The 27,319-nt window shown below is 37.4% G+C and overlaps 3 protein-coding genes across 5 annotated transcripts; 2 read left to right on the forward strand and 1 right to left on the reverse strand.

Annotated features, from left to right (window-relative positions):
- The first annotated feature begins 514 nt into the window (after window positions 1-514).
- LOC110689364 (disease resistance protein RGA2-like) lies at window positions 515-5,871 on the forward strand. 3 transcript variants are annotated; one of them, XR_002504901.1, is made up of 3 exons: window positions 515-978; window positions 1,901-5,389; window positions 5,615-5,871. XR_002504901.1 is itself a non-coding variant. In XM_021866140.1 (2 exons), exon 2 carries the CDS (start codon window positions 1,910-1,912, stop codon window positions 5,324-5,326), a length of 3,417 nt encoding a protein of 1,138 aa, XP_021721832.1. In that variant the 5' UTR covers window positions 515-978; window positions 1,901-1,909; the 3' UTR covers window positions 5,327-5,871. The 3 variants fall into 3 exon arrangements, 2 of the variants coding, with proteins under 2 accessions (XP_021721832.1, XP_021721833.1); XM_021866140.1 differs by having other exon boundaries at window positions 1,901-5,871; XM_021866141.1 differs by having other exon boundaries at window positions 1,967-5,871.
- A 1,796-nt stretch (window positions 5,872-7,667) lies between these two features.
- On the reverse strand, window positions 7,668-8,066 carry LOC110689519. The gene has a single exon (XM_021866300.1). The coding sequence runs from the start codon at window positions 8,064-8,066 to the stop codon at window positions 7,668-7,670; it is 399 nt and encodes a 132-aa protein (XP_021721992.1).
- Window positions 8,067-10,304: 2,238 nt separating this feature from the next.
- Window positions 10,305-15,791, forward strand: LOC110689366 (putative disease resistance protein RGA3). The gene is made up of 3 exons (XM_021866143.1): window positions 10,305-10,542; window positions 11,420-14,889; window positions 15,396-15,791. The coding sequence occupies exon 2, from the start codon at window positions 11,425-11,427 to the stop codon at window positions 13,726-13,728; it is 2,304 nt and encodes a 767-aa protein (XP_021721835.1). The 5' UTR covers window positions 10,305-10,542; window positions 11,420-11,424; the 3' UTR covers window positions 13,729-14,889; window positions 15,396-15,791.
- Window positions 15,792-27,319: the final 11,528 nt, after the last annotated feature.

Genomic DNA, 27,319 nt, shown 5'->3' on the forward strand with positions numbered 1-27,319 from the left:
AAAAACTATAAAATGGGGATAGTATTCACAGTACATAATCATAATCATAATCATGGGGTTAGAGTTTCCTTACTAGGAGATCATGGTACTTTGTATTTACAAAAATATACTTCCTCCGTTCTTTTTTACTTGATCCGCTTTGACTTTTACACTATTCACCACCGCTCCTTTGACCATCTTTTGTGAATGATATGTAAGAAAAAATATACTTATATGATATCTTTTTTAATTCGTCTCAATAAGTACTATCGTAATATACAACTTTTATGATTTTTACTTATGAAGAATTAAAGTTATTGATCGCTAAGGATTTGCATTGACAAGCGTGATAAAAGAAACAGGACAAGTAAAAAAGAACAGAGGAAGTAGCATTTAAGAAACTTATTTACGGTTTTGCATTGGAATGAAACTTATTTACGAAAATACAGTCCACGTAGGCTTGGAGATACATTTGGGGTAATTTTTTTCTGTAGAGACAAACCGCTACCTTAAGTAGCGGTTATAGTCTAAAACTGCTACTTGAGGTACAAGTTTTACTCTGGAAAAAAAAAAAAGTTATAGTCTAAAACCGCTACTGAGGTACATGTTTTACACTTGACCTCTTAAAAGGGGCATTATTGTTTAACCAGCTAGGCTAATAGCTAATTATACTTTAATGTTGCACACTAAATAACATTATACAATAAAGAATTGAATATATGTACTACATACACACTATTAAATGCTTTTAAAATTTCTATTCAAAAAAAAAAAAATGCTTTTAAAATTTGACAGTTGCACAATGAAGCTGAAATGCAACTGAAATGCAGACTAAATTCAAAAGGTATACTTTCCTGATTTCCACTTTTCTCCTCTGCTCTACTCATAATATTCATTCAACTCTTTCTCTCTCAATCTCTCTGCTGTCTGCTCCATTGAAGTGTACTCCAAGTTTCCATTGAAGCATACTCGAGTTTTCTCTCCTCCATTAAAGCTGAGGTATGATGTATATTCTTCTTTATAATCATCAATAATTTGATAATATAAGGTTTAATTACAAAATTATTTTTTATTTAATTGTTCTTAGCTATTTTTTCAATTGAACTATTTTTTCAATCTCCATTATCACACCTCCTTGAATTATCATTCTATTGATTAAACATTAGTACTTTGCTATAAATAAGAACATTTGTCGCCATTGATTTCTCAGAATGTGCAATCAATTATTTTAATTTTTTTTCCGTTTAGTGCAACTTAATTTGTAATTCATTCTCGTTCATTCATGAAAGATTCTTAATTGTTGTATTTTGTGTGGTGCTATTGTGATTGTAAGCTCGGTTTCTTGTTTCAGTTCATATGTGCAGGTCAAATTTTGATCAGAAAAAGTTTAAGAACGAGTATTTTTCATCAAATGCTTTGTTTTTAATACTTAATTAATGTTGTTTAAAGATTTCATGGATTAGGGTTTGTAGCCCTTTTTGGAATTTAATCAGGGGCTTTGCTTTGATCTATATGGCATTGAATAATTTGCTAGAAAACTGTTGGTGGTGAATTATTTGTTAGACCTCTATTTTAGTGAACCTTTGGGCATTTATTATATGGGACAATCTTTTAGAGACGGGGAATACGTGGTTAATCTTTGCCCGTTTCCCAGAAATTGTTCTAGTGATAGCCCCACTAGACCAGTGAAACAAATAGGAAAAAAACCAAATTTGTGGAGCAACTGAATTATTGCTTAAGATGAAAAAAGACTGGTCCAGTATGAAAAATTGATCTTACATTATTTCAATAAACCACTGCTTTATCTCCTTCTGCTACAAGATTTCAACTATATGGCACAATGTTTGCTATAATTTTTCTTTTGAGTGGAATATAGCAGAGCTTGCAAGTTAGTATCTTATTTAGACACATCTTTTTTCAGTTTAAAAAAATGGATATTATTGGAACAGTGCTATCAGCTGCTCAAACTCTGCTTGCATCGCTGCAGTGTTCAGAGCTCCAAGAGATCCTTTCAATCTTTGGCTACAAATCCCAGCTTGATGATCTCCGACGCACTGTTTCTGCTGTCAATGCTGTGCTTCTTGATGCAGAGGCCAAGCAGGAGCTCTCCCATGAAGCACAGCATCGGCTCGAGGAGCTCAAGGATGCCGTCTTTGAAGCAGATGATCTGTTGGACGAGTTTGTTACCCTTGCTGAGCAGAAGCAACTCTTGGAGGCTGGCGGTAGTCTTTCTAAAAAGGTGTCTCGTTTCTTTTCTGATAACCCGCTAGGTGTTGCTTATAAAATGTCTCGAGGGGTTGAGAAAATCAGGAAGAAACTGGATTCTATTGCATACAACACTCAATTTAGCTTTAAGCATGATCCCGAGCCTATTCAGAGGAGAAAGCTCGAGACCTGTTCTTATGTGGATGCAGGTGATATCATTGGAAGACAGGATGACTTAGAGAAGATTATTGGTATGATGCTCGATTCTAATTTGCAACGCGATGTATCTTTTCTCACGATTGTGGGAATAGGGGGGTTGGGCAAAACAGCCCTAGCTCAACTTGTGCATAATGATCCAAGGGTTACAAGTGCATTCCCGTTGAGGTTGTGGACTTGTGTTTCTGATCAAGATCAGAAGCAACTTGATGTAAAAGAAATTATTTGTAAGATTTTGGCTTCTGGACAATCACATGAGCACTCCACCTTGGATCAGGTACAGAAACAGCTACGCGATCGACTAGCAGGCAAAAAATACTTGCTTGTTTTAGATGATGTGTGGTCTGAGAAGTGTGTCCAGTGGCGTGACCTGGAAAGATTTTTAATCGGAGGTCAAAGAGGAAGCTGGATATTGGTAACAACACGTTCATTAGCGACAGCAAAAATTATAGGAGATGGTCTAACATATGAGCTCCAAGGCTTGTCAGATGAGAATTCTTGGTGTTTGTTTGAAAGGATGGCTTTTGGATTACAATCGTCTAACCCTGCTGACGACTTGGTCAATATAGGGCAAGAGATTGTTAAAGGATGTTCTCGAGTCCCCCTTGCTATAAGAGTTGTGGGAAGTCTCTTATATGGTCAAGACAAGAGTAAGTGGCTATCACTTGCGCAAATTGGACTAGCCAACCTCAGAGATAGCCAGAATGACATCATGCCTATATTGAAGCTGAGTTATCATAATCTCGAGTCTCCCCTAAAAAGTTGTTTCAGCTATTGTGCATTATTTCCTAAGGATTATTGGATAGCAAAGGAGATGCTAATAAGCCTTTGGATGGCACAAGGCTATATCGTCCCTTTAGATGAAGGTCAAAGCATTGAAGATGCTGCTGAGGAATATTTTTCAATTTTGTTGCAAAGATGTTTCTTTCAAGACGTATTAAGAGATGTGAAGAATGGTGATATTGTGAGTTTTAAGATACATGATCTCATGCACGATGTTGCTCAAATAGTTACCAAACAGGAGATTCGTGCAACACATAACTTTTGCAGTAACTTGGATAATAAAGTTCGCCATCTATCTGTGACCAGAAACAAAGTTGAAAGATGTTCATTAAACAAGCCCCATATTCGAACGTTTCTTTTTGTTGGCCAAAGGAGACAAGTTGTTGAAATGGAACAGTTCCGGGCAGAGGCATTATTGGCTAATTGCTTTTGCCTCAGGGCATTGGATTTGAGTCATCTAAGTTTCAAAACATTGCCAGAATCAATAGGTGAATTGTTGCATTTGAGGTATCTAGATCTCTCGTGGAACAGCAGACTAGAAGTGCTTCCGAAGTCAATTACAAAATTAGGTAATCTACAAACCTTAAACTTAAGTCGTTGCTGTCAGTTGAAAGAGCTGCCAAAAGATTTGAGCAGGCTGGTGAAGCTTAGGACCTTGCTTACATCTGATTGTCGCAAGATGACTTGTTTTCCCATGGGGATGGGCAAGTTGAATTGCCTTCACAGGCTGAGTGATTTTATAGTGGGTGGTGAAGGGAGTTACTCAAGTACAAAGCACTGGCTTGGTGGACTGGAAGATCTTAAGGCTATGAACAACCTCAACGGTCACCTTGATATCCAGTTTAAGTGGCCTAAATCTGTTGTTAAGGTAGATGAGAGCAGAACAGAAGGACATTATCTAAAGAATAAGGGACATCTCAAGAGCCTTAAGTTTCTTTTTTGTCATCAGGAGGTAGATGGAGATGTGGATACTGAGGAAGCAACAAGATTTATGGAAGAGCTGCAACCACATTCGAATCTAAAGCGGTTAGACGTATCAAGGTACCTTGGTGTGAGAATGCCTGGTTGGGCAACCCTTCTCCCAAATCTTGTACGTATTCATCTCGAGGTTTGCAAGGAGTTGGAGTACCTTCCATGTCTTGGAAGCTTGCGACATCTCAAATCCCTCTGGCTTAATAGTTTGCCTAAGTTGGAGTACATAGAAATTAGTCCATCAGTTTTCAGTTCCACGCCTGGGTCAGAATGTGCTCAAAGAGTATCAATCTTCCCCTCCTTGGAAATCCTTAGGTTGTTGAAATTGCCGAAGTTGAAAGGATGGAGAGGTAATCTTCATCTCCTTGAAGATAACAAAAACATACAATTATGTGTCTTCGGTTTGACAATAATTGATTGCCCAGAGTTGACATGTATTCCATTGTGTCCCAAGGTTGAATATCTATTCCTAAGAAACTTCAATAAAAGACTGAAAATATTACAAGCAAAAAGGGATGAAAAAATAGGAGAAGTTCCTCCCTCATCGGTATTCTCTTGTGATCCTGAAAATTCGAGTAAAACTAGTACTATTCTCATTCCTAAAATAAAGAGCGTGGTTATAGACAATGTGGTGTGGTTAAATTGTCTGCCAATGGTGGCTTTCCGGAGCCTTGAAAGCTTATCATTTGAAGGTATTTGGTGTGAGGTAGAGAGCTTGGAAGAAGTAGAGGAGGTGTTTCGCAGCTATTTGTCTTCTTTGCAAACCTTGAAATTTGAAAGATGTGACAAACTAAGGAGTGTTTGTGGAGCATTAGAGCATCTCACTGCCTTAAAGAAGTTAGTGATACGGAACTGTCCAAATGTGAGGCTTTCAGAAGAGACAGAGGATGGCAGGCCATGGCGATCCCTTCATCACTCCCTCCTCGATTTGAGATTTGAGGGTCTACCACAGCTAGTGAGTCTGCCTGATTGGATGCAATCCTTAGCAGCCCTTGAATACCTGCGTATTTGTGATTGCATGAGACTCGAATCAATACCGAATTGGATGCCCAAACTCACCTCTCTGAAACAACTTCAGCTCTCTGAATGTTCAGAAAGCCTGAAGAGTAGATGTCGAAAAGAACCCCCGGGGAGGATTGGTCCTACATTAAACACATCCCCATTGTTATAATTCGATAGGATCGTTCTACTTATTTCCGCTGCTTCTCTATTATCATTGTTATTCTATAACCAGGTACGCCAACAAGTAAATCAAGGATTTAATGCTACAACTGAAACTCTGTCATACTTTCTGATAAATTTGGTTTGCCAATTTCTGCAGTTAATAAAATAGCTGATTGGAATCAAATTCTTGATTTTCAGTTATACTATTACTTTTTTAATTATTAGGTTTATGTCTTTGACCAGATTGTCACTGTAGTAGGATGTTCACTATTACTTTGTATTGTGCACTTTGCAGATAGCTACAGAAATTCAGAAATTTTAAGTGGAAACTGTTGAGGAAGAAAGAGTTGTTGATAAACAAGTGCAGCTACAATACAAGGGCAACAAAGCTAGTTTCAAGGAGAATGTTCACATTATATACTTCTCCTAAATTTGACCAACTTGTTAGTTTCCTAATATACTCTGTAATTAGAACTACTGCTGTGTCACAAACTCACAATAGTTATTGTTACTTATGTAGCCAATATCAACCTGTTTTGTTTTAATTGTTTTATCATGGTTTACTTGTATATTTCTATGCTATTGTTGTGCTATGTTATCTTCCTACATTTAGGGGGCGTTTGGTTTACGAAATATAGGTGTGAGGTATGGGTTTAGAATGACTAAAACCCATACCATTTGTTTGGTTGTCAAAAATATGAATTTCAAACCCATACCTTAAACCCATGAGGTATGGGGTTTAGAAACCTTGGGGGGAGGTGGGTTTGGCTCATTCCATTCCTTTAGGTATCAAATAAAAGGAGAAAATAGTGAGATATTCCATTCCAGAATCAAACCAAACACATGGTATTAAGTATCAAGTTCTAACCCGATACCACCTTAACCCCATTCCTGATTCCAACTCCATACCACTCTGTGAACCAAACGCCCCCTTAATGTTACTAATTATAAACAATAATTTTTTTTTTTTTGACAAATATAAACGATATTAATCCACGTAGTATTATGGGACTACTGCCAGTCTGGTAGGTTTAAAAACTTATCTAGAGTTTGACTCATGAGATAAGTGGTGATCGGAAGATAAGAGGTCTTCAGTTCGCTGCTTCAAAATGCATAGAGTTGTAAATTACAGAACCATTTCTAGTATGCAGTCATTCTCTTAAGCTATACTATTTCCTGCTTTCCTTTTTTATTTTAATTTTTTCTTCTGAGATGGAGTTTCCTTGATAATCTGCAGATGCACATAATTATTTCAGAGCCTGTACATTTGTAATTCATTTTAATTTGGTGATGATTTCGTTTAATAAAACGTTGCCGGTTTTCAAAATTAAGAGAAACTCCCTCTCTATATTCAATGGTCAATACGTTTATGCCAAGATTTGGCTAGTAGTTCTGTACTTCTGTATGCATCTGCTGTGCATCTATTCAAGAAGACGTAATAAACTGAATGACCACATCTTGTTAATCTGTAGTGTAGGCATAACTGCTGACTTTTATTTCCACTGAATGTATTGTGTATGTCAAAGACTTTCATTATCATTTATCAATATAATGTACTTCGTAAGATATAGTAGGTTTCCATGTGATATTTTCAGTAGAAATTGTGGTGAAAGGGTGAAATCTCTGATTAAAGGAGAGATTGTGGAAGAGCTAGTAGCTATGACAAATGAAATAAAACAAGGAACTATTTAAAGTAGAGATTTTGGGTGTTTGTGTCGGGTTCAATGGGACCGGGTTGGGTGGGATTTATTCTTAAACTTGAGTCAGGTTAAATTTTCAGGTTCATGTGAATCGAAGCCTGAATTGATATTTTATAGGTTAGTTTTGGAGCAAGTCGACTCGAATATAAATTTGACACCTTTTATTTTAAAGTATATAGTACGTGTGAGATACACACACAAGAAGGTAACTTAAAAATATTACAATGGCAATAACATCTAGAGTTTGAGTAATTTAATGATACTAGTATTATGATTATTGAGGAGATGCGGGGGTGTGAAAAGAGAGCTCGATATATCTTTTTTTTTTAAACAAGAAAAGGATAATATATTACCACTAGATGATTAAAACATCTAGGGAATCATAGTTTTGGAACAAAAGGGGCTGCCATGGTTGCATTGTAGCAGAAAATTGCAAACCAATAGGCCAAAACCAACAAGTAGATAGAAAGTAAAGGAAAGCTGGAAATAAATATATATATATATATATATATATATATATATATATATATATATATATATATATATATATATATATATATATATATATATATATATATATATAAAAGCAGGGAAGCATAGTAGTAGTAGTGTATAGGGGAGCCCAGCAGCAGGGACTCAAGGAACACTTCATGAAGGAGATTGGTTTTCATCCATCATGGAGATGGAGTTAGCAAGCTCCTTGGTGTAGGAGTGAGTTAGACCAGGAGGGGGGTAGAAGTGAAAAAGAATATCGTCATCAGTCATCCCCCTGCCAATTTCGGCCAAATCATGAGCAATCTTGTTAGCAGACCTCTTGACATGGAGCACCGTAACCTGCCATTCCCTTTTGAGAAGCTGAGAGACATCATTGATTATGTTGAAGAGCTGATGGTCCATGTAGAAATGTGGGTTCTGAATCATGCAAGTGAGGGCTTGTGCATCGGTTTCCAACTCAAGGAACCTTATACCTCTTTCCCACGCAGTGTTAAGACCTTCCCTAATGGCGAGAAGCTCAGCTGAAGCAGCCCCTAGAGTCTTGATACTCATAGTGTACCCAATCTGCCACTTCCCTTTTTCACAGCGTATGACACCTCCAGCACCACCTTCTCCCAAGCTTAGCCAAGAACCATCTGTATTGAGTTTATAGTAACCCCTTTGAGGGGGGGGGGGGGGGACCAAACTCTAGCAGAAACGGGTCTACATGAAGATGCAACATCTAACCCAACCTGAGATAACTTCAAGGTAATAGCATAGTCGCAATAAAATTTGTTAAAACAAGTGTGAATAGAAGCCATCTTTTGGTTGAAAACCATGTTGTTTCTAATTGACCAAAGATGCCAGAGGGCAACACAAAACAAGACTCTCCAAGAACTATCATGGTTGAAATTTAAAAAAATCCAGTCTTCAAAATTCTCATAATAAAATTCAGTATATTTAAAATCTGTGGGAGGGAAATATTTAAAAATAAGGGCCCAAAAAGCTTGGCTGGACAATCTCTAAAAAGATGGATATAATCCTCATAAGAGTAGTTACATCTAGGGCAAATAGGGTCAAAGTTTGGAATTTTTGAGGCTAGAACAGCCCCTATAGGGAGAATTCCTCTGATTATGTTCCAAAACAACATTCTATATTTGAACGGGGCATGAATTTTCCACAAGTTCTTCCAAGGGAAAGTAGAAAGGAAAGAATTGGGAGATTGAGTAGGAGAAATAGAGTTGAAGTAAGCAGATTTAATGGTGAAGGAACCGCTGTTATGGTGAATCCATCTCAGTTTGTCCTTGGGAGAGTGGAAAAGGGAAAGAGGGATAGCTTCAATGTTGAGAAGAGTATTAGAATCAAGAAGGTGCGAGATAGGGGAAGTGTTCCATTTATTGTTTCTTATAATGTCAGAGACTCTCCAATGGCCTTTCGAATCGGGAATTTTAATGTTGTCGTCAAGATATAAGGGTTTATCCCCAATCCACTTATGAAACCAAAGAGAGGTATCCTCGCCATTGCCTATGTGGATAGTGATACCTTTTTTAAGGATATCTCTCCCTTGAAGAATATCCTTCCAAATTGGGGAGTCAGTAATCTTGGCATTATAATCAAGGAAGTTAGAGTATTTAAGATATCTTTTGTTAAAAATTTTAACCCAAAGTTTATTAGGTTGGGTAAGGATCTTCCATCCTAGTTTTGCCATAAAACAAAGGTTCCAAATTTTCCGTATTGACTATGAATTTGGTTCATTGGAGTAATGGAGTATATTGTACTATAGTATTTAAGATATACTAAAGGTCACTTTTTATTTAAATTCAAACAAAAAATTAGATTTTACCACAAATGAAGTACTTTTTTTTTTTTTGATTCAAATGAAGATGCATTACATCCAAATAAAGCAAAAAAACCAAGAATAAAACAAACAAGCACACAAAAGAGAAAAAATAAACAAGCAATTACATTCAAATGAAGTACTTTGTTAGTGAGTTAGATTGGTTAATTAGATAGATTATGTTGGATTTTAGAATATCACAAACATTTCTTTGTTCTTAGTGGGTAAAGCCTAAAGGTACGACTTAAAATAATCAACTTTAAGACTTTATTTTGCTACTCTGTAATATTTTTCTATCTTAATTTTAGTTTATCTACTCTGTAACATTTAGAACACAAAAATTAATTTACTACGTGTACAATCTAGTGCTAAATTGCTAATACGCCTATTAAAGGGCATATGCCGCATATCACATATGTTGATATGTAGAGGTTATAGTTCACTACCGTCATTTTTGTTGAAATGAGCCCATAATAAACATTGAATGGTTCAATAATTACGTTAATACGATACACTAATGTTAAGCTTTGCATCTTACAATCATGAAATTATGAGGTCAAATCTTACTAGAAGCACTTTAGGGTGGGGATTCCCTTACCCTTTTCCCCCACTTCAAAAGTGACTAGTATGCTAATTCGGACGGGAAGAACCTATGAAAGGTAAATAAAATAAAAAAAAATAATCATTTTGAAAAATTTTGTTGCAACTTACCACCCATTTAACATATAACAATTGATAAATTTAGCTAAAAAAGTGGTAATTTGCAACAAATCTTTAAAATGTGTGTGTAGTGCAATTATTATGCGATGGTTAGAGCTTCCCTCCCGATTCCAAAAGATCTTGGGATCAATTCTCAACCCCGCCCTTGTGGCTCTCTAAACACCAAAAAAAAAAAAAAAAAAAAAAAAAAATTATGCGATGGTGACACAGCAGTTCAACACTTCAACTCGTGTAAGAGACCTATCTTATTCTTATGTCACTTTTGGTATAAGAACAATAAATAAAGATAAGCAAATAGAATGAAATGAAGCTGAAATGCAATTGAAATTCAAAAGCTATACTTTCTTCTTTTCTATTAATCCCTCTTTCTAATTTTTACTCTTAAAATTCATTCAATTTTCTCCTCTCTCTCTCAGTCTCTACTCCATTTAAGTTTCCTCAAGTTTTCCATTGAAGCATACTCTGAGTTTTCTCTCCTCCATTAAAGTTGAGGTATGATGTATGTTTTTCTTTAAAATCGTCAATTATCTGATAATATAAGGTTTAATTACACAATTCTCTTAGATTTAATTGCTCTTATATAAATTATTGAACTTTTTTTTTTCAATTGCCATATTGCTCATATACACCTCCTTAAATTACCATTCTAACAATTTTACATTAGTACTTTGCTATAAATTAGAACATTTGTCGCCGTTGATTTCTGTTCGGTGTGACTTTAATTTGTAATTTGGTTTGGTTCATTCTTGAAACACTCCTAATTGTTGCATTTGTGTGGTGTTGTTGTGATTGTAAGCTGAGTTTCTTGTTTCAATTCGTATGTGCTGGTCAAATTTTGATCAGAAAAAGTATTCAGAATGAGTACTTTTCATTAGTTTTCAATTTAGCTAAAAGAGTCATTAATTGGTCCTGGAAAATATGATTTTGACTGAATAATGTACAAAAAATAAGAATGATTAATGGTTTAATGCTGTTTAAAGACTGCATGAATTAGGATTTGTAGCCCTTTTTGGGTTTTAATTAGTGGTTTGCTTTGATCTATATGGAGGTGATTAATTTGCTAGAACACTGATTGTTGGTGGTGAATTATTCGTTTAAGAGACGGTGAGTGAGTGGTTACCCTTTGCCCCGTTTCCCAGAAATTGTTCTAGTGAAACTATTAGGAAAGAAAAAATCAAATTTGTGGATCCACTGAATTGTTACTTGAGATTACAATATGATTTGTCCAGCATGAAAAATTAATCTTACACTATTTCAATAAAGCCCTACCTTATCAACAATATGATTCAATGTTTGCATTATTTTTACTTTGAATGGAATAAACCAGAGCTTGCAACCATTTCCTTATTCAGTCACATCTTTTTGTCAGAAAAAATGGATATTATTGGAACAGGGTTATCAGCTGCTCAAACTCTGCTTGCATCGCTGCAGTGTTCAGAGCTACAAGAGATCCTTTCAATCTTTGGCTACAAATCGCAGCTTGATGATCTTCGACGCACAGTCTTTGCTGTCAATGCTGTGCTACTTGATGCAGAGGCCAAGCAGGAGCTCTCCCATGAAGCACAGTATAAGCTCCAGGAGCTCAAGGATGCTGTCTTTGAAGCAGATGATCTGCTGGACGAGTTTGTTACTCTTGCTGAGCAGAAGCAACTCTTGGAGACTGGTGGTAGTCTCTCTAAAAAGGTGTGTCGTTTCTTTTCTGATAACCCACTTGGTGTTGCTTACAGAATGTCTCAAGGGGTTAAGAAAATCAGAAAGAAACTGGATGCTATTGCTTATAACACTCAGTTTAGCTTTAAGCATGATCCCGAGCCTATCCGAAGGAGAAGGCCCGAGACCTGTTCTTATGTGGATGCAGGTGATATCATTGGAAGGAAGGATGACTTGGAAAAGATTGTCGGTATGATGCTCGGTTCTAATGTGCAACGTGATGTATCTTTTCTCACGATTGTGGGAATTGGAGGGTTGGGCAAAACAGCCCTTGCTCAACTTGTGCATAACGATCCAAGGGTTATAAGTGCATTTCCGTTGAGGTTGTGGACTTGTGTCTCTGATCAAGATCAGCAGCAACTTGATGTAAAAGATATTCTTTTTAAGATTTTGGCTTCAGCAACTGATAAGCTTCAGAAGGACTCCACCATGGATCAGGTACAAAAGCAGCTACGCGACCAACTAGCAGGTAAAAAATACTTGCTTGTTTTAGACGATGTATGGTCTGAGAAGTGTGATCAGTGGCGTGACCTCGAAAGATTCTTAATCGGAGGTCAAAGAGGAAGCTGGATTTTGTTAACAACACGTTCACTAGCAACAGCAAAAATAATAGGAGACGGTCTAACACACGAGCTCCAAGGCTTATCAGAGGAGAATTCTTGGTGTTTGTTTGAAAGGATGGCTTTTGGATTGCAATCATCTAAACCTCCTGAAGACTTGGTCAATATAGGGCAAGAGATTGTAAAAGGATGTTCTCGAGTCCCTCTTGCTATAAGAGTGGTAGGAAGTCTCTTATATGGCCAAGACAAAAGTAAGTGGCTATCACTTGCTCAAATCCGATTAGCCAACCTCAGAGAGAGCCAAAATGACATCATGCCTATATTGAAGCTGAGTTATCATAATCTCGAGTCTCCACTGAAAAGTTGTTTCAGCTATTGTGCGTTGTTTCCCAAGGATTATCTGATAAGAAAGGAGATGCTAATAAGCCTTTGGATGGCACAAGGCTATATTGTTCCTTTAGATGAAGGTCAAAATATTGAAGATGCTGCAGAGGAATATTTTTCAATTTTGTTGCAAAGATGTTTCTTTCAAGACGTATGCAGAAGTGTATTAGGTTTTGGTATCTTGTTTTTTAAAATTCATGATCTAATGCACGATGTTGCTCAAATAGTAACCAAACAGGAGATTTGTGCAACATATAACTTAGAGGACAACTTGGATAATAAAGTCCGCCACCTGTCTGTTTCCACAAACAAAGTTACAAGATGTTCGTTATACAAGTCCCATATTCGGACGTATGTTTTTGTTGGTGGCGGGGAAGTTAAATTGAATCAGTTCTTCACAGAGGCATTATTGGCTAATTGCATTCGCCTCAGGGCATTGGATTTGTCTCATAAAAGTATCAAAACTTTGCCAGAATCAATAGGTGAACTGTTGCATTTGAGGTATTTAAATCTTTCGGGGAACAACAGACTAGAAGTGCTTCCGAAGTCAATTACAAAACTATGTAATTTACAAACCTTAGAGATAAGTGATTGCTTTCAGTTGAAAGAGTTGCCAAAAGATTTGACCAGGCTGGTGAAGCTTAGGACCTTGATTACGTATGGTTGTGGCATGAAATGTTTTCCCAAGGGGATGGGTAAGTTGATTAACCTTCACAGGCTAAGTAATTTTATAGTGGGTGTTGAAGGAAGTAATTCAACTACGAAGCAATGGTTTGATGGACTGGATGATCTTAAGGCTATGAACAACCTCAAAGGTAGTCTTAAAGTCCAGTTTAAGTGGCCTAAAAATGTCATTAAGGTAGACGGCAGCAGAACTGAAGGACAATATTTAAGGTTTAAGGAACATCTCAATCGCCTTACGTTTCGTTTTCATCATCAGGAGGTAGTTGGAGATGTGGATACTGAGGAAGCAAGAAGATTTATGGAAGATCTACAACCACATTCGAATCTCAAGTACTTATAAGTACGGGAGTACCGTGGTGTGAGAATGCCTGGTTGGGCAACCCTTCTCCCAAATCTCGTAAGCATTCGTCTTTTGCTTTGTGAGAAGTTGGAGTACCTACCATGTCTTGGAAGCTTGCGACATCTCAAATTCCTCAATCTTGGGAGGTTGCCTAAGTTGGAGTACATAGAAATTAGTCAAGGAGTATCTTTCTTCCCATCCTTGGAAAGCCTTGAGTTGTTTGATTTGCCCAAGTTGAAAGGATGGAGAGATGATCTTCTTCTCCTTGAAAATAACAAAAAAAATGCAATTATGTCTCTCTAACTTGAATATTGTGTGTTGCCCGGAGTTGACATGTATTCCGCTGTGTCTCAAGGTGGAAGTTTTATACTTAAGAGACTTCAATAAAAGACTGAAAATATTACGAACAAAAAGGGAGGAAAAAATAGGAGAGGTTCCTCCCTCATCATCAGTTTTCTCTTGTGATAAGTTGTCGCAGTCATTGATTGATCTTGAAAATTCGAGTAAAAGTAGTACTGTTCCATTTCCTACATTAAGGAAAGTGGAAATAGACAATGTGGTGTGGTTAAATTCTCTGCCTATGGTGGCCTTTCAGAGTCTTGAAAGCTTATCATTTCAAGATGTTCGGTGTGAGTTGGAAAGCTTCGAAGAAGTAGAGGAGGTATTTCGCAACTGCTCGTCTTCTCTGCAAACATTGGAAATTAGATGCTGTGATAAACTAAGGAGTGTTTCTGGGGGATTAGAGCATCTCACATCCTTAAAGTGGTTAGAGATATCCAACTGTCCTAATGTGAGGCTATCAGAAGAGACAGAGGATGCCAGGCCATGGCGATCCCTTCACTCTCTCCACAGCTTGAAATTTTGGGGTCTCCCACAGCTAGTGAGTCTGCCTGATTGGATGCAATCCTTGGCTGCCCTCAAATACCTTTATGTTGAAAATTGCAAAAGACTCGAATCAATACCGAATTGGATGCCTAAACTCACCTCTCTGAACCAACTTGAGTTCTCTGGATGTTCAGAAAGCCTGAAGAGTAGATGTCAAAGAGATCCCCCCAGGGAGGATTGGCCTTACATTAAACACATTCCTATCATCAAATTTCGAAACGATGATCTATGACTTATTTCCTCAGCTCTCTACAATCATTGTTATTTCATAACCAGGTACGCAGACAAGCAAATACTATTCCCTGCAACTTGATATATATCATACTTCTCCGTTTCATACTAATATTTTCTAGCATTCTCCTTTAATATAACTCACAACATTGCTGCTCTTTCTTGATGGGTCGGTCTTATGCTGGTTTGTTGCAAGTTTTCACAGTTTTGGAGTATATGATCATTAATCAATTAAAATTGCTCTTGTTCAAGTTTTACAAAACTGATTCATCTCTTAGGTCCTTTCCTAACAGTAATTCTGCTTTAAATTCTGCTATATATTTCTCTTGCATATTTCAAGAAAATCGAGGATGAAATTTTACAACTGAAATTCCATCATCATAATAAACATGGTTAGCAAATGAAGTTTCTGCTCTTAGAATGCCTTATTAAGATCAATTATTTCAGTTTTACTGTTTTTTAGTTATTACTTAGGTTATTACATCTTTGTCCAGATAAAAGTGTCACAATAGTTGGATGCTCACTAGTAAGTTGTATTTTGCACTGTGCAGATAGCTAAAGCTACTAGAGAAATTCAGAAATAAGGTGGAAACTGTTGAGAGTTGCTCACAAAGTGCTGCTACAATACAAGGGCAACAAAGCTGGTTTCATGGAGAATGTACACAATGTATTCCTCTCCCAAATTTGAAAGAACTTTTTACCAATTTAAATGTTATCTTCCAACATTATATGTTACTAATTATAAGCGATATCAATCCGCATTGTATCACGGGATTGCTGGCAGCTTTATAAACTTGTCTAGAGTTTGCCTCATGAGCAGCCATGAGATAAGAGTTGATCTGAAGATAAGAGGTCTTCAGAGTTGTAAATTACAGAAGCATTTCAAGTATGTAGTCATTCTCTTAAGCTATATTATTTCCTGCACACCCTCCTTTTTTTTTTTTGGGGGGGGGGGGGGGGTGGGGTTCTTGATAATCTGCAGATGCACATAGTTATTTCAGAGCCTATGCATTTGTAATTCTTTTTTTTTTTTTTTTTTTTTTTTTTTTGGACAAAAGAGCTAGGAAAAAACTAATACTGAAAATACAACAACTGTCTACGACGAGCACACCCTGCCAACCAGGTGAAACCCAATTCCGAATCTGACACACCAACAGGGAACGAACGACGTCGCGCAAGTCTTGTAATTCATTTTTATTTGGTGATGATTTTGTTTAATAAATCGTTGTCGGTTTTCAAAATTAAGAGAAGATAAGATACACTGAATGACCACAATACCACAACTTGTTAATCTGTAGTGTAGGCGTAATTGCTGACTTTTATTTCCACCGAATGTATTGTGTTATTGTGTAAGTCTGATGTCAAAGACTTTCATTCTAAATGTGATGTAAGATACAATAGGTTTCCATGTGATCTTTTCAGTAGAAATTGTGGTAAAAGGGTTAGATTTTCTTACATACTTTTAAATATGTGATTAAAGCAGAGACTGTGGAAGAGGTGAAGAGCTAGTAGCAACGACAAATGAAATAAAACGAGTACTTTTAAATATGTTAAACCATTCCTTCGCCACACTCTTGAGGGTGGTCGGAAAGCACCTGCACCAAGTGGCTGAAGGAGTTATGTCTTCGTCGTGTGCAATTAATAGATATATAATTGGATCAAATTATGGAGATAATTAAGTTCGTACATTTGGGTCGTCGTTTTGCCATAACTAGAGGTACTAACGATCTTTGGACTAGTAAAATAGCCCAAAGCCCAATTGGACGGATCCTATAAGGTCACACAAAGGGGCTAGATCGAGCATTAGAGGACGAGGCCCATCATGGGCCTCATCACTCTAGGTGGTCGGCCATGTAGTGGATTAGAAGGAGTTTTGGGCTTCGTGACCTAGTCTAATTATAATGAGATTATAAATAGACTAGGTGCCTAGGTTTGCAGTAAGGAAGCAATTAACTGATCAGTGTGATCAAACCCTAATTAGCAAACACGAAACCCAACCCCTCTCAAAGTCCTCTCTCTCACACGGCTCTCTCCTCCTCCTAGGCGTCGGTGGTGTGTCGTGGTGGTGGTGGTTCGTGCGGTGGTCGGTTGTCCGTAAAGGTGGTGATCGCGGTTTTCCTCAATCACTCGACCAATCTAGTAGTTGTGGACGGCTCGTTCGAATCTCGTGGACTAAGTAGAGGAGCAACGCTTGGGGCTCTATTCTCTCCCTGATTTGCCTGTCGAATAGCTTCGTGGAATTCACACGTCAAAGGTATGATTATGTGTCTTGTGTGTTATGCATGTGATTCTTGGGATTGGTACTTGATTGAATATGATTCATGTTTTTCCGCTGTGTAGTACCTATAAACTCTTACAGTGGTATCAGTTAGCCTCTTGCATGAACGCGCTAGATCATAATAATACGATTATTTGATGTCCACGTTAATTTTATAATCAATTAAGAGGGAGAAATTAATTTAATTATGGTTCAATTATTATATTTAATGTGATTAAACTTTTGGAATCGATTAAATGTGATTTAATTATGCTCAAAATAGCCATGAAGAGACCGAATTTTAGCCCTAATTGTTCGAAATTTTCGAACCCCCTAACCCTAAATTTCGAAATTTTCAAAAATCCTAGCCCTAAAATATGATTTTTGTGCTTGATTTTGATTTAATTCGATTTATTTTATGATTCATAATTTTAATCAGATTGATTTATACATAAAAGTGTTTTGTGTATGATCATCAATCTAATTTTAAAAGTTAAAAATAAATTGGGATTAATTTTATGATAAACCCTAATTTTAAAGTTGAATGTGATTTAATTTTAATCTTATGGACTGATTTAATTTAATTATGATAAGTGTTATTTTAATTAAATTAAAACAAAAAAAAGTTTTAAGTGGTCGGCAACCGCGGCTGGGTGGCGCAGCCACGGCGGCTGCCGACCAGGTGGCAGTCCGAGAGGGAGGGAGGGAGGGCAGGCGATCTGGGGTGGCTGTGGGCAGCAGCGTGCAAGCGTTGCACGGCTGCTGCCACGGCTGCCAGAGCAGCTGCCCACTACTGCCTTGCGGCAGTGGCTGCTGTTAAGGCAGCCATCCACCGTGGCTAGCTTCGGCTAGCCAACCACGGTGGCCGGTGGTGGTGGCTTGCGGTTTTTCAAAAAAAAAAATTAATTATCTTATTTTAAAATTATTTAAGATAATTATGAATTATTTTGGGATAAAATCAGTTTTATTTTGGATAAGATAGAATATTTTGAAAATATGATCTTTTATTTTTAAAAGATAAAGTTGGTTTTATTTGGATAAAATCTTTTATTTTAGGATAAAATCAAATATTCAAAAGTTGTTATATTTGATATTATCCATATTTAAAGTTGTTAAATTGGTAATTATCCTAATTAAAGTGGTTAATTTTGGATAAGTTTGACTAGGTATTCTGAGCATATTCCAAAAGGATAATAATTGATTTAAATAATGTGATTATCCCATAATTAGATTATGATATAATTGATTTTAAAATTATTTGATTGGCTAATCATGGAAGATTAAATAAGATTTATCTTTCTAGATTAAAATATAATTTGATTCCATCTCATGACTAAATTAAATATATGATATTTTATAAACGGTCATGAATAATATATGATATTATCTAATTATAATTAAAATATGAGATATTTTAGGAAATGCGTTGACTTTATTATGAACATTCGATGTTGTAGTTTAGACAAGCATGTTGAGTGAGTTATTATATGGCACTTTTATAATATATGATATTATGTTGCTATATATAGACTAGTATGGCCCATAGATTCTTAAATACGATTTGCGCATCGTGATGTATTTTTGTAATCTAAATACGGTATGCGTACCGTTGAGTATTTTTGTAACTTTTATTTAAAGTAAATAGAATAGTTATTTAAATAGTGTTAATCCAAAGAAGCTAATGAAGTGAAGGCCCAAAGGAGCAAGGTGGGTGGAGATCCATGACGATTCAAGTGGGAGCTATTTCATTTCTAGTTTTCTTAGAACTAAGGTGCCATACTATGTCATGATTTATTGCATTAGTAGATTATGTATGTTAGATTTTATGTAATGGTTGATGTTAGGGCCAAAGTCCGGTCAATTATTGCACAAATAAAGGATCTTGGAATCACTTAAATTCAATTGGGATCAATTAATTATTAATAAAGTGTTTTAAAGTTACCAAATGAATGCATTTATGGTACTTTAAATTTTATATTAAACATAATTTTTAAACTTTGCTTATTTTGACATAGATGGGTAGCCGTAACCACAATGACAACAACGTTTACAACCTTCGACCATTCCTTGAGAAGGATAGGTTGACAGGGGAGAACTTTTCCACTTGGGAAAGAATGCTGAGACTTGTTCTGAAATCTGAGGGTAAAGAGGACATCATTGACACCCCATACTAGGACCTCTGCCAGAAAATCCAACTGCGGCAGAGATCAAGAAGCACATGGAAGCTCATGACAGAGCTATACCTATCACTTGCTTAATGATTGCTACCATGGAGCCTGGTCTTCAAAAGCGTTTTGAGGACCAGGATGCCTACTCAATCATGCAAGAACTCAAAGCTTTGTTTAAGAAACAAGCTAGAGTTGAAAGGTATGAGCTCCATCGTGAGATTCTGGATTGTAGGATGGAGAAGGGTGCCACAGTTCATGATCATGTTTTCAAAATGATCGGCCTAATTCAAAGTATGGAAAAACTGGGGCACCCATATAGTGATGATTTGGCAACAGACATCATTCTCCATTCACTACAAGAAAGTTTCAACCAGTTTATCATGAATTTTAACATGACTGCCACTGCAAAGACTATGAATCAATTACATGCAATGCTGGTTAGTGCTAAGAAACAAATCCCTAAGGAACCTAAGAAGGAAGTTCTTATGATTCAAAAGGGAAAGGGGTTCAAGAAGAAGGGGCAAAAGGCTAGTGCCAAGAGCAAGGGCAAGCAAGTTGCCAAGGCTCCTGAAAAGCCTAAGACGACTCCAAAGCCCAAGGCTGCAAGTGAAAGTGAATGCTTTTACTGCAAGAAGAAGGGGCATTGGAAGCGAAATTGCCAGAAATACCATGACTTCCTCAAGAAGAATGGAGCATCAACCTCAGGTATAATGTTATAAACATTTTAACATTCACTTAGGTATGTGATACCAAGTTGCAGTGCTTAACATAGTGATGTTGCGCAGGAACTGCAAATAAGTGAAGCTAGCATGGAAATGGAGCTTGAAGGTTCACTAGAAGTGTTTAAGTGCCAGAGATAGCTTCATAGTTTTAAATTTTTGATTAGTTTATCATGATTTTAGAACAATTTCCAGTTTTGATGAGACAATATTTCGGTTTTCTTGTTTTGAATACTGAATTTGGTTTACTTGGCTTAGACAAGTGTTGATCCATGACCAAGGTAATAAATTGTTTTCATTTTGCTAGATATGAGTTAATTTTGTTTTATGACATTGATATAAGTAGATCACAAAATAATTTAGATGATTCAAAATACACTTACTTACAACAAGTAAAGTTAGGTCACATTAACCATTTGCACATCCAAAGTTAAGGATGGACTCATATTCTTATATGATTATGAATCACTTGAGAATTAGAAGTCATGCTTGATAAAAGTTAAAATGACCATGTTGCCTTTTAGTAGAAGGGGTAAAAGAAGCTAAATGACCTTTTTGTACTCATACATATGATGTATGTGAACCAATAAGTTCAAAATTAGTAAAGAGATTTAACTATTTCATTGCTTTTACTAACGATTTAAGTAAATATATCAATAATTACTTAATGAAGTAAAGCTTGGAAACATTGAAATGTTCAAAGTTCCAAAATGAAATGTAAAATCAGTTTGAGATAAACAATTTAACACCACAATATGATTGTTGTGATAAATATTTAGCTCAAAAGGAATGATCATCTAGAGGGAATTGTTGAATTAATTCACAATCCAGAAACATTACAATTAAATTGTATGTTTATGAAGAAGGAATCAAACTTTGCTTGCCATTGTTCGATCTAAGATTTAATGATTTACAAATATCGTTTTGAGGATATGCATTAGAACAACAACAATTGCGAATATACTAAACAAGAAACTTGACCAAAGCAGTAGAAAAGATGTCATAAGAGTTATGATTTGGAAATGTTCCAAAAGTTATCTTTTCTAAACATGATTAAGGGTTATGAAATCAATATAAAATGTTTACCAAGATGACATAATACACCCTAAATCAGAAAAATAGTTCTTCATGGGTTTTCTCATGGAAACTAAGAGGTATTATTCCTACAATCGCGTAGAAACAAAGTGTTTGTTGCTCGCAATAGTGTCTTTATAGAAAGAATGTCTTCCTACAAAGACAAGTGGGAGTAAAGTTAGATCTCGATGAGATTCGAGACGAGCAACAAATGGATGTGGATAACACTACATCAGAGACGAAGGCATATGAAATCAGCTAATTTGATAAAACATGTGCCGAAGCAAGCTAATTCCACTAGCGAGACTTCTATCGTCCCACTAGAATGAAAGACTTCAAAGAGTTGAAGAGAATAATTATATTGTCGCTCATACCTATTGTAGGTGACTTGGGATCAAAACAAACAATTTGTTGAAATTCTGAGAAAAGGTGGATTCTAAAATTTTCTTATTAGAACGGTTAGAATCCATGGCCTACAATCAAGATTTGGATAAATACCAACTCAGGAAATGGCTTAAAGCCATGAAATCCAGTATGGACTCCATGTTTGTAAAGATATGTTAGTCCATAATAGTCTTACAAATAGGGTCAAACCTATTAGTTGGGTAAGCCTATTCGGATTATTCTAGTAATGGATATCAAAATCACCTTCATGAAATGTTCTTGATGGTGAACATGTATATGATACATCCTAAGAGTTTGAAATCCAGAAATTCCTAGAAAGTTTTGCAAACTTCAGAAATTCATTTATGAATTGAAGTAAGCATTAAGGAGTTGGACCATTCGTTTTGATGAGGCAATCAAACAGTTTGATTTCCTTAATAGAACAAAAAGGGAATCTTATAGAGACAAGAAGTTTAGTGGGAGTAATTGGTATTTTAGTCTAGTATGTAGTTGACATACAGTTTATATGAAATGATATATTAATGCTTGAATAAGTCAAGCAGTGGTTAGAAAGATTGTTTCAATATGATAGACTTAGGAGATGTTGAGTACATATTGGGAATTAAGATCCATGAAGTGAATCTTGAGGAATGATTGGAATGAATCGAGAGACTTATGTTGATAAGGATCTTTACAAGTTCATGAAGCAAGACTCTAAGAGAGGATGTCTTCCCATGTTTCATGGTAATACACTCAGTAAAACTCAGTGCCTTCAAAAGCTAATAAAGTTAAGTTGTATGGATAATGTACCTCATGTTTTTGCAAAAGGATCCATTACATGTGCCATGAAATGTACAAAGCAAGATGTTGCATATGACTTGTGCATGTGTAGCAGAACTCAAGCAAATTCAGAATAAGCATACGGAGAATTACCAGGAACAAATCCTTGAGTACTTGAGAAGCACTAAAAAGGATTCTTCTAGCTATTGTAATTTAAGCAAGTTGTCAAAATGTTACACGAATGCAAGTTTTCCAAACAGGCAAGATGATTCTAGATGGTGATCTAAATGCATATTTGTGTCTGGATGGAAAAGGACAGTGAGCTTGAAGAGTTCAAAGCAGAGCACTGTTGCATACTCAATGTCAGAATTTGTGTATAAACTATAGTCAGATAGTTACAGAGGAAGTTTGGATTAAAATGTCATGTGACTAACAGGTTACCTTTACCCAAAAACAAAGGAGCCAGAGTCACATCACAAAATCCAAACAAAAGGATATGAGAAATCACCTCAATTATGAGATCATTGACCATCGGAAGGTCGTGTTCTGCAAAGTTGTATTATGAGTGAGAAATCACTAAACCCCTTCCATGGACTAAGGTATGAGAGTCATATTAAAGTCCTAGGATTGAAGCAAGTTGTGTAATTTAAGTTGTATATGTTTTGAGAAAACATATTACATGAGAAAAATTTGCAGAATTATGTTTAAAATAGAAATTATTATTTCTCTTATTTAATTATGGTTTTGGAAATTAAATAATATGTCCAAAATAATTATGAATTGATGGGCTCATCAGGTTGATGACCTGGTGAATTGAAACCCCACAGGTGAACAAAATTCATATATTATTTAAAGTTCCTAGTTCGAGATCATTAAAGTGGACATAAATGATTTCAATAAATGGACTAGCATGTAAGATTGATTGGATAGCGCAATTTCATGGGCTATAGGGGCATAGTGATGCTCGGTCAATCACTTGGATATGCATGAATGATGCATGATCGAACTATTGACCTACTTTGAAGTTCAAGTATAGAGCTTCCGTATATATTAGTGGATTCCTTTGACATGAGTGGAACATTGATTTCATTCAATGGATGTTGTGACTGTGGTACACTCAAACGTCTAGCCGTAACTGGAGATTATAAAGGGTGTTTCCCGGTTATTTCAGAAGTTGAGTGGGAGTCATGTTACCACAAGATTGGATAGAGTCTACCTATTAAATTAGGAAATGTGTCGTGGCCGCTTAAAGAGGGAGAATTCAGAAAATACGTGGCCGCGTTCAAATGCATTACACAGTAATCATTTGGTTTTGCAATTCTAACTCAGATTTCAAGAAACGATTTGTAGATTAATATGATCTCGACATGTGATGCAATCATATTATCAAATCGACACATATATTGACTTAAGGAATTTGAATATTGCACCCTTGTCTCAGACAAGTGGGAGATTGAAGGAGTTATGTCTTCGTCGTGTGCAATTACTAGATATATAAATGGATCAAATTATGGAGATAATTAAGTTCGTACATTTGGGTCATCGTTTTGCCATAGCTAGAGGTACTAACGATCTTTGGACTAGTAAAATAGCCCAAAACCCAATTGGACGGATCCTATAAGGTCACACAAAGGGGCTAGATCAAGCATTAGAGGACGAGGCCCATCATGGGCCTCATCACTCTAGGTGGTCGGCCATGTAGTGGATTAGAAGGAGTTTTGGGCTTCGTGCCCTAGTCTAATTATAATGAGATTATAAGTAGACTAGGTGCCTAGGTTTGCAGTAAGGAAGCAATTAACTGATCAGTGTGATCAAACCCTAATTAGCAAACACGAAACCCAACCCCTCTCAAAGTCCTCTCTCTCACACGGCTCTCTCCTCCTCCAAGGCGCCGGTGGTGTGTCGTGGTGGTGGTGGTTCGTGCGGTGGTCGGTTGTCCGTAAAGGTGGTGATCGCGGTTTTCCTCAATCACTCGACCAATCTAGTATTGGTGGACGGCTCGTTCGAATCTCGTGGACTAAGTAGAGGAGCAACGCTTGGGGCTCTATTCTCTCCCTAATTTGCCTGTCGAATAGCTTCGTGGAATTCACACGTTAAAGGTATGATTATGTGTCTTGTGTGTTATGCATGTGATTCTTGGGATTGGTACTTGATTGAATATGATTCATGTTTTTCCGCTGTGTAGTACCTATAAACTCCTACAGTGGCATCATCCACACATTGCAAGTACATGAGATTATGATACGCAGTGACGTGCTCTTCCGGGTTGCCCGTATCATCATAGGCACCCACAAGTACATTTTTCACTTTCGCGGGCTGAGGAGTGTTGATGATCTCTTGAGAAAACGGAGGCGGCTTGTCTCCAAGGTTTAGCATGCGCACCTGCCACTCAATGGGTTGCGGCTAAGCAATTGGTCCGGCCAGGTAAGCAGCCTGGTTGAACGGCTGGCCGAACTGCCCATACTGTCCAAAGATAGCAGGGTTAGTCAGCGAAAAGGTGTTAAAATTCTGGAAAGGCAGATATTGAAACGGATGCACTGGAGCAATTAGAACTGGCGTTTGAGTCCGATGAGCTTGACTCTCACTGGTCCTGGTTGTGCTGGTACGCTTGGAGGAGGTATGGTTTGAGAAATCACCCGGGATTGAAGGGGTAGAGATTGTGTTCGAATAGGCTATTCGTTTACGTTGCTTGTGTCGGAGGTAATCCCTAGCATCCTTCCACCGCCGAGACGGCTCAGTAATCTCTTTCTAAGGCCGTCTGGCCTGCCCCCCCAGCCGACTGCGTTTGGTCAAGGGGCCGAGTCATATCCGCCCTTGGCACCCTCGACACACGCTCATGCCAGCGATATGGGGTACTCCCAGCATTTTCGGCATTGGTCGCTTTGCTTTAGGTCTTCTTTTGTTGGCCCTCTCCTTCTATCCTGGGCAGCTTCCTAGAAGAAGATGGTCGCTTACCCTCCATTTCCTTTCGAAGCTTGTTCAAAGCAACCAAGAGTGAACCAGTAGTTACTGGACGGTCCTCTGCCTCTTGGAATGAAGCGGTCAGAGTGTCGCTAGAATGAATTGTTGTGACTATGTTCTCAACAAAGTTGTCCTCGTCGGGGCGAGGGTTGGCACCTGGTGTCTGGCCAGTCATTGCCATAACGGACGAGTATCCCCACAGACGGCGCTAAATATTTTAGGTGATTTTTGGAATCCCTCGGGATACTGGTCACGCTCTGATCTGGAAACGGGATGCGGGCACCTGCAAAACATAAATCTTCGGTTGTCAGAGATTCGCCTCAGACGATCAAGTTAGTGATCGGAAACGGAGTAAATGTAGAGAGAGAAAGTAGAGAGAAGTTAGAGCTTTTAGTGCTTTATTAAATGTTATGTCACAATCTACCTCTCCCATCAGCAATGATTGGGGTATTTATAGGGGTGGGGATTTGTGCCCTTTAGGGTAAGTGACCTAGAATTTAGGGCCATTGATTGGCTGCGCAATCAGCGAAAGACATGTGTCCTCTGGGGTGCCGTTTTGCGGCATTTTAGCTGCTTTTAGGCCTCCTCATGTAAGGGGCCTTTATGACATATTAGATTTCAGGTGTACTCCTTGTTCATAATACGTGTCATCTTCCTGTGGTGACACGTGTCGCCCATTTATTGGGCCACGTGTCATCATTAGATAGGACCACGTACTTGGGGGGTATTTTTTACCCTAAACACAATGCATCTCTACGGTCTCCTACCGTGTTCTCATTAATGGTGAGCCCTCGGAGAAAATCGTGCCTAACTCGGGCTTACGTCAAGGAGACCTGATCTCACCTTACATCTTCATATTATGTATGGAGGTTTTCTCGAGAAGACTTGATCACCTACAAGTTTCTGGCAGCCTTAAAGGAATTAAAGTTTCACGCTCAAGGCCAACTATATCTCATCTCATCTCTTTTTTTGCTGACGATGTTTTGTTTTTCCTCAAAGCCGATATTGAAAACTTTGGTGTGATGAAGAGTACTATTGACCAATTCTGCAATCTTTCTGGTGAAATGGTAAACTTCAATAAGTCGTATGTAATCTTCTTTAAAAACATGCCTTTAAGGTTCAAGAAAACTCTGAAAAGAATCCTAGGGGGTGAAGGACAATGAGAAGATGGGCACATACTTGGGATGTCCAATAGACGTCGATGGAAGGTCCACCGGGGTGTTTCAAGAAATTGTGGGTAAAATTGCTTCTAAGCTATCGTCATGGAAGTTCCTCAAATTATCTCAAGCTAGAAGATTGATTCTCATAAATGGCATTCTCATCGCAATGGCCAGCCACATTCTTAGCAACTATCTACTACCCTAGAAAATCATCAAAAAGCTATCATCCCTGATCTTGAAATTCTGGTGGTCCTCATCCATGGAGTAAAGGCCTATCTACTGGAGGAAAACGTCTCTCCTTGAAAATCACAAGCATGATGGAGGTATTGGTCTATGGAACCTTAAGAGTCTCAACCAGGCTCTTGTTTTCAAGCAAGCATGGAGGATGCACTCAAACCAGCAACTAAACGTTAGCAAGATCTTCAGAGCAAAGTACAAGGATGACTGGTTTGACAAAGGACGAAGAGGTGAGATGAACACCTCAATGTCTTGGGGTGCTAGAAGCATATTCAAGAGTATTTATCATTTGCGGGAGGGTCTTAAAAGAACCATTGCTTATGGTAAAAGCATAAAGGTGGAGCATGACTGGTGGGTGACTGACAAGGTTATCAAATGCAAGAACAACCAGCTTCCTTCCACAGAGCAAAAACCAATTTTTATCAGTGATCTAATTGATGAGCATGGAAAATGGAAGGCGGGTTTAGTATGCAAATGGTTTAGCCCAGTTATAGCAAAGCATATCCTTGCTATTCACCCCGGTAACCAACTTCAATCTGATGGTTGGGATTAGGGTCCTTCGAGTACATGACATTACTCTCTAATATCAGGATATTGGCAGGCACAAGGTAGCAACAACAATGGAACCCCAACTTCTGCTTTCTAGAAAATATGGTGGAAGTCGAAGATTTGGCCTAAGCACAAGATATTTATCTGGAAATTGATGCACAATGCTATGCCCACGCTGAGTAACCT

The sequence above is a fragment of the Chenopodium quinoa genome, unplaced genomic scaffold (assembly GCF_001683475.1).
Source record: "Chenopodium quinoa cultivar QQ74 unplaced genomic scaffold, ASM168347v1, whole genome shotgun sequence".
Taxonomy (NCBI): domain Eukaryota; kingdom Viridiplantae; phylum Streptophyta; class Magnoliopsida; order Caryophyllales; family Amaranthaceae; genus Chenopodium; species Chenopodium quinoa.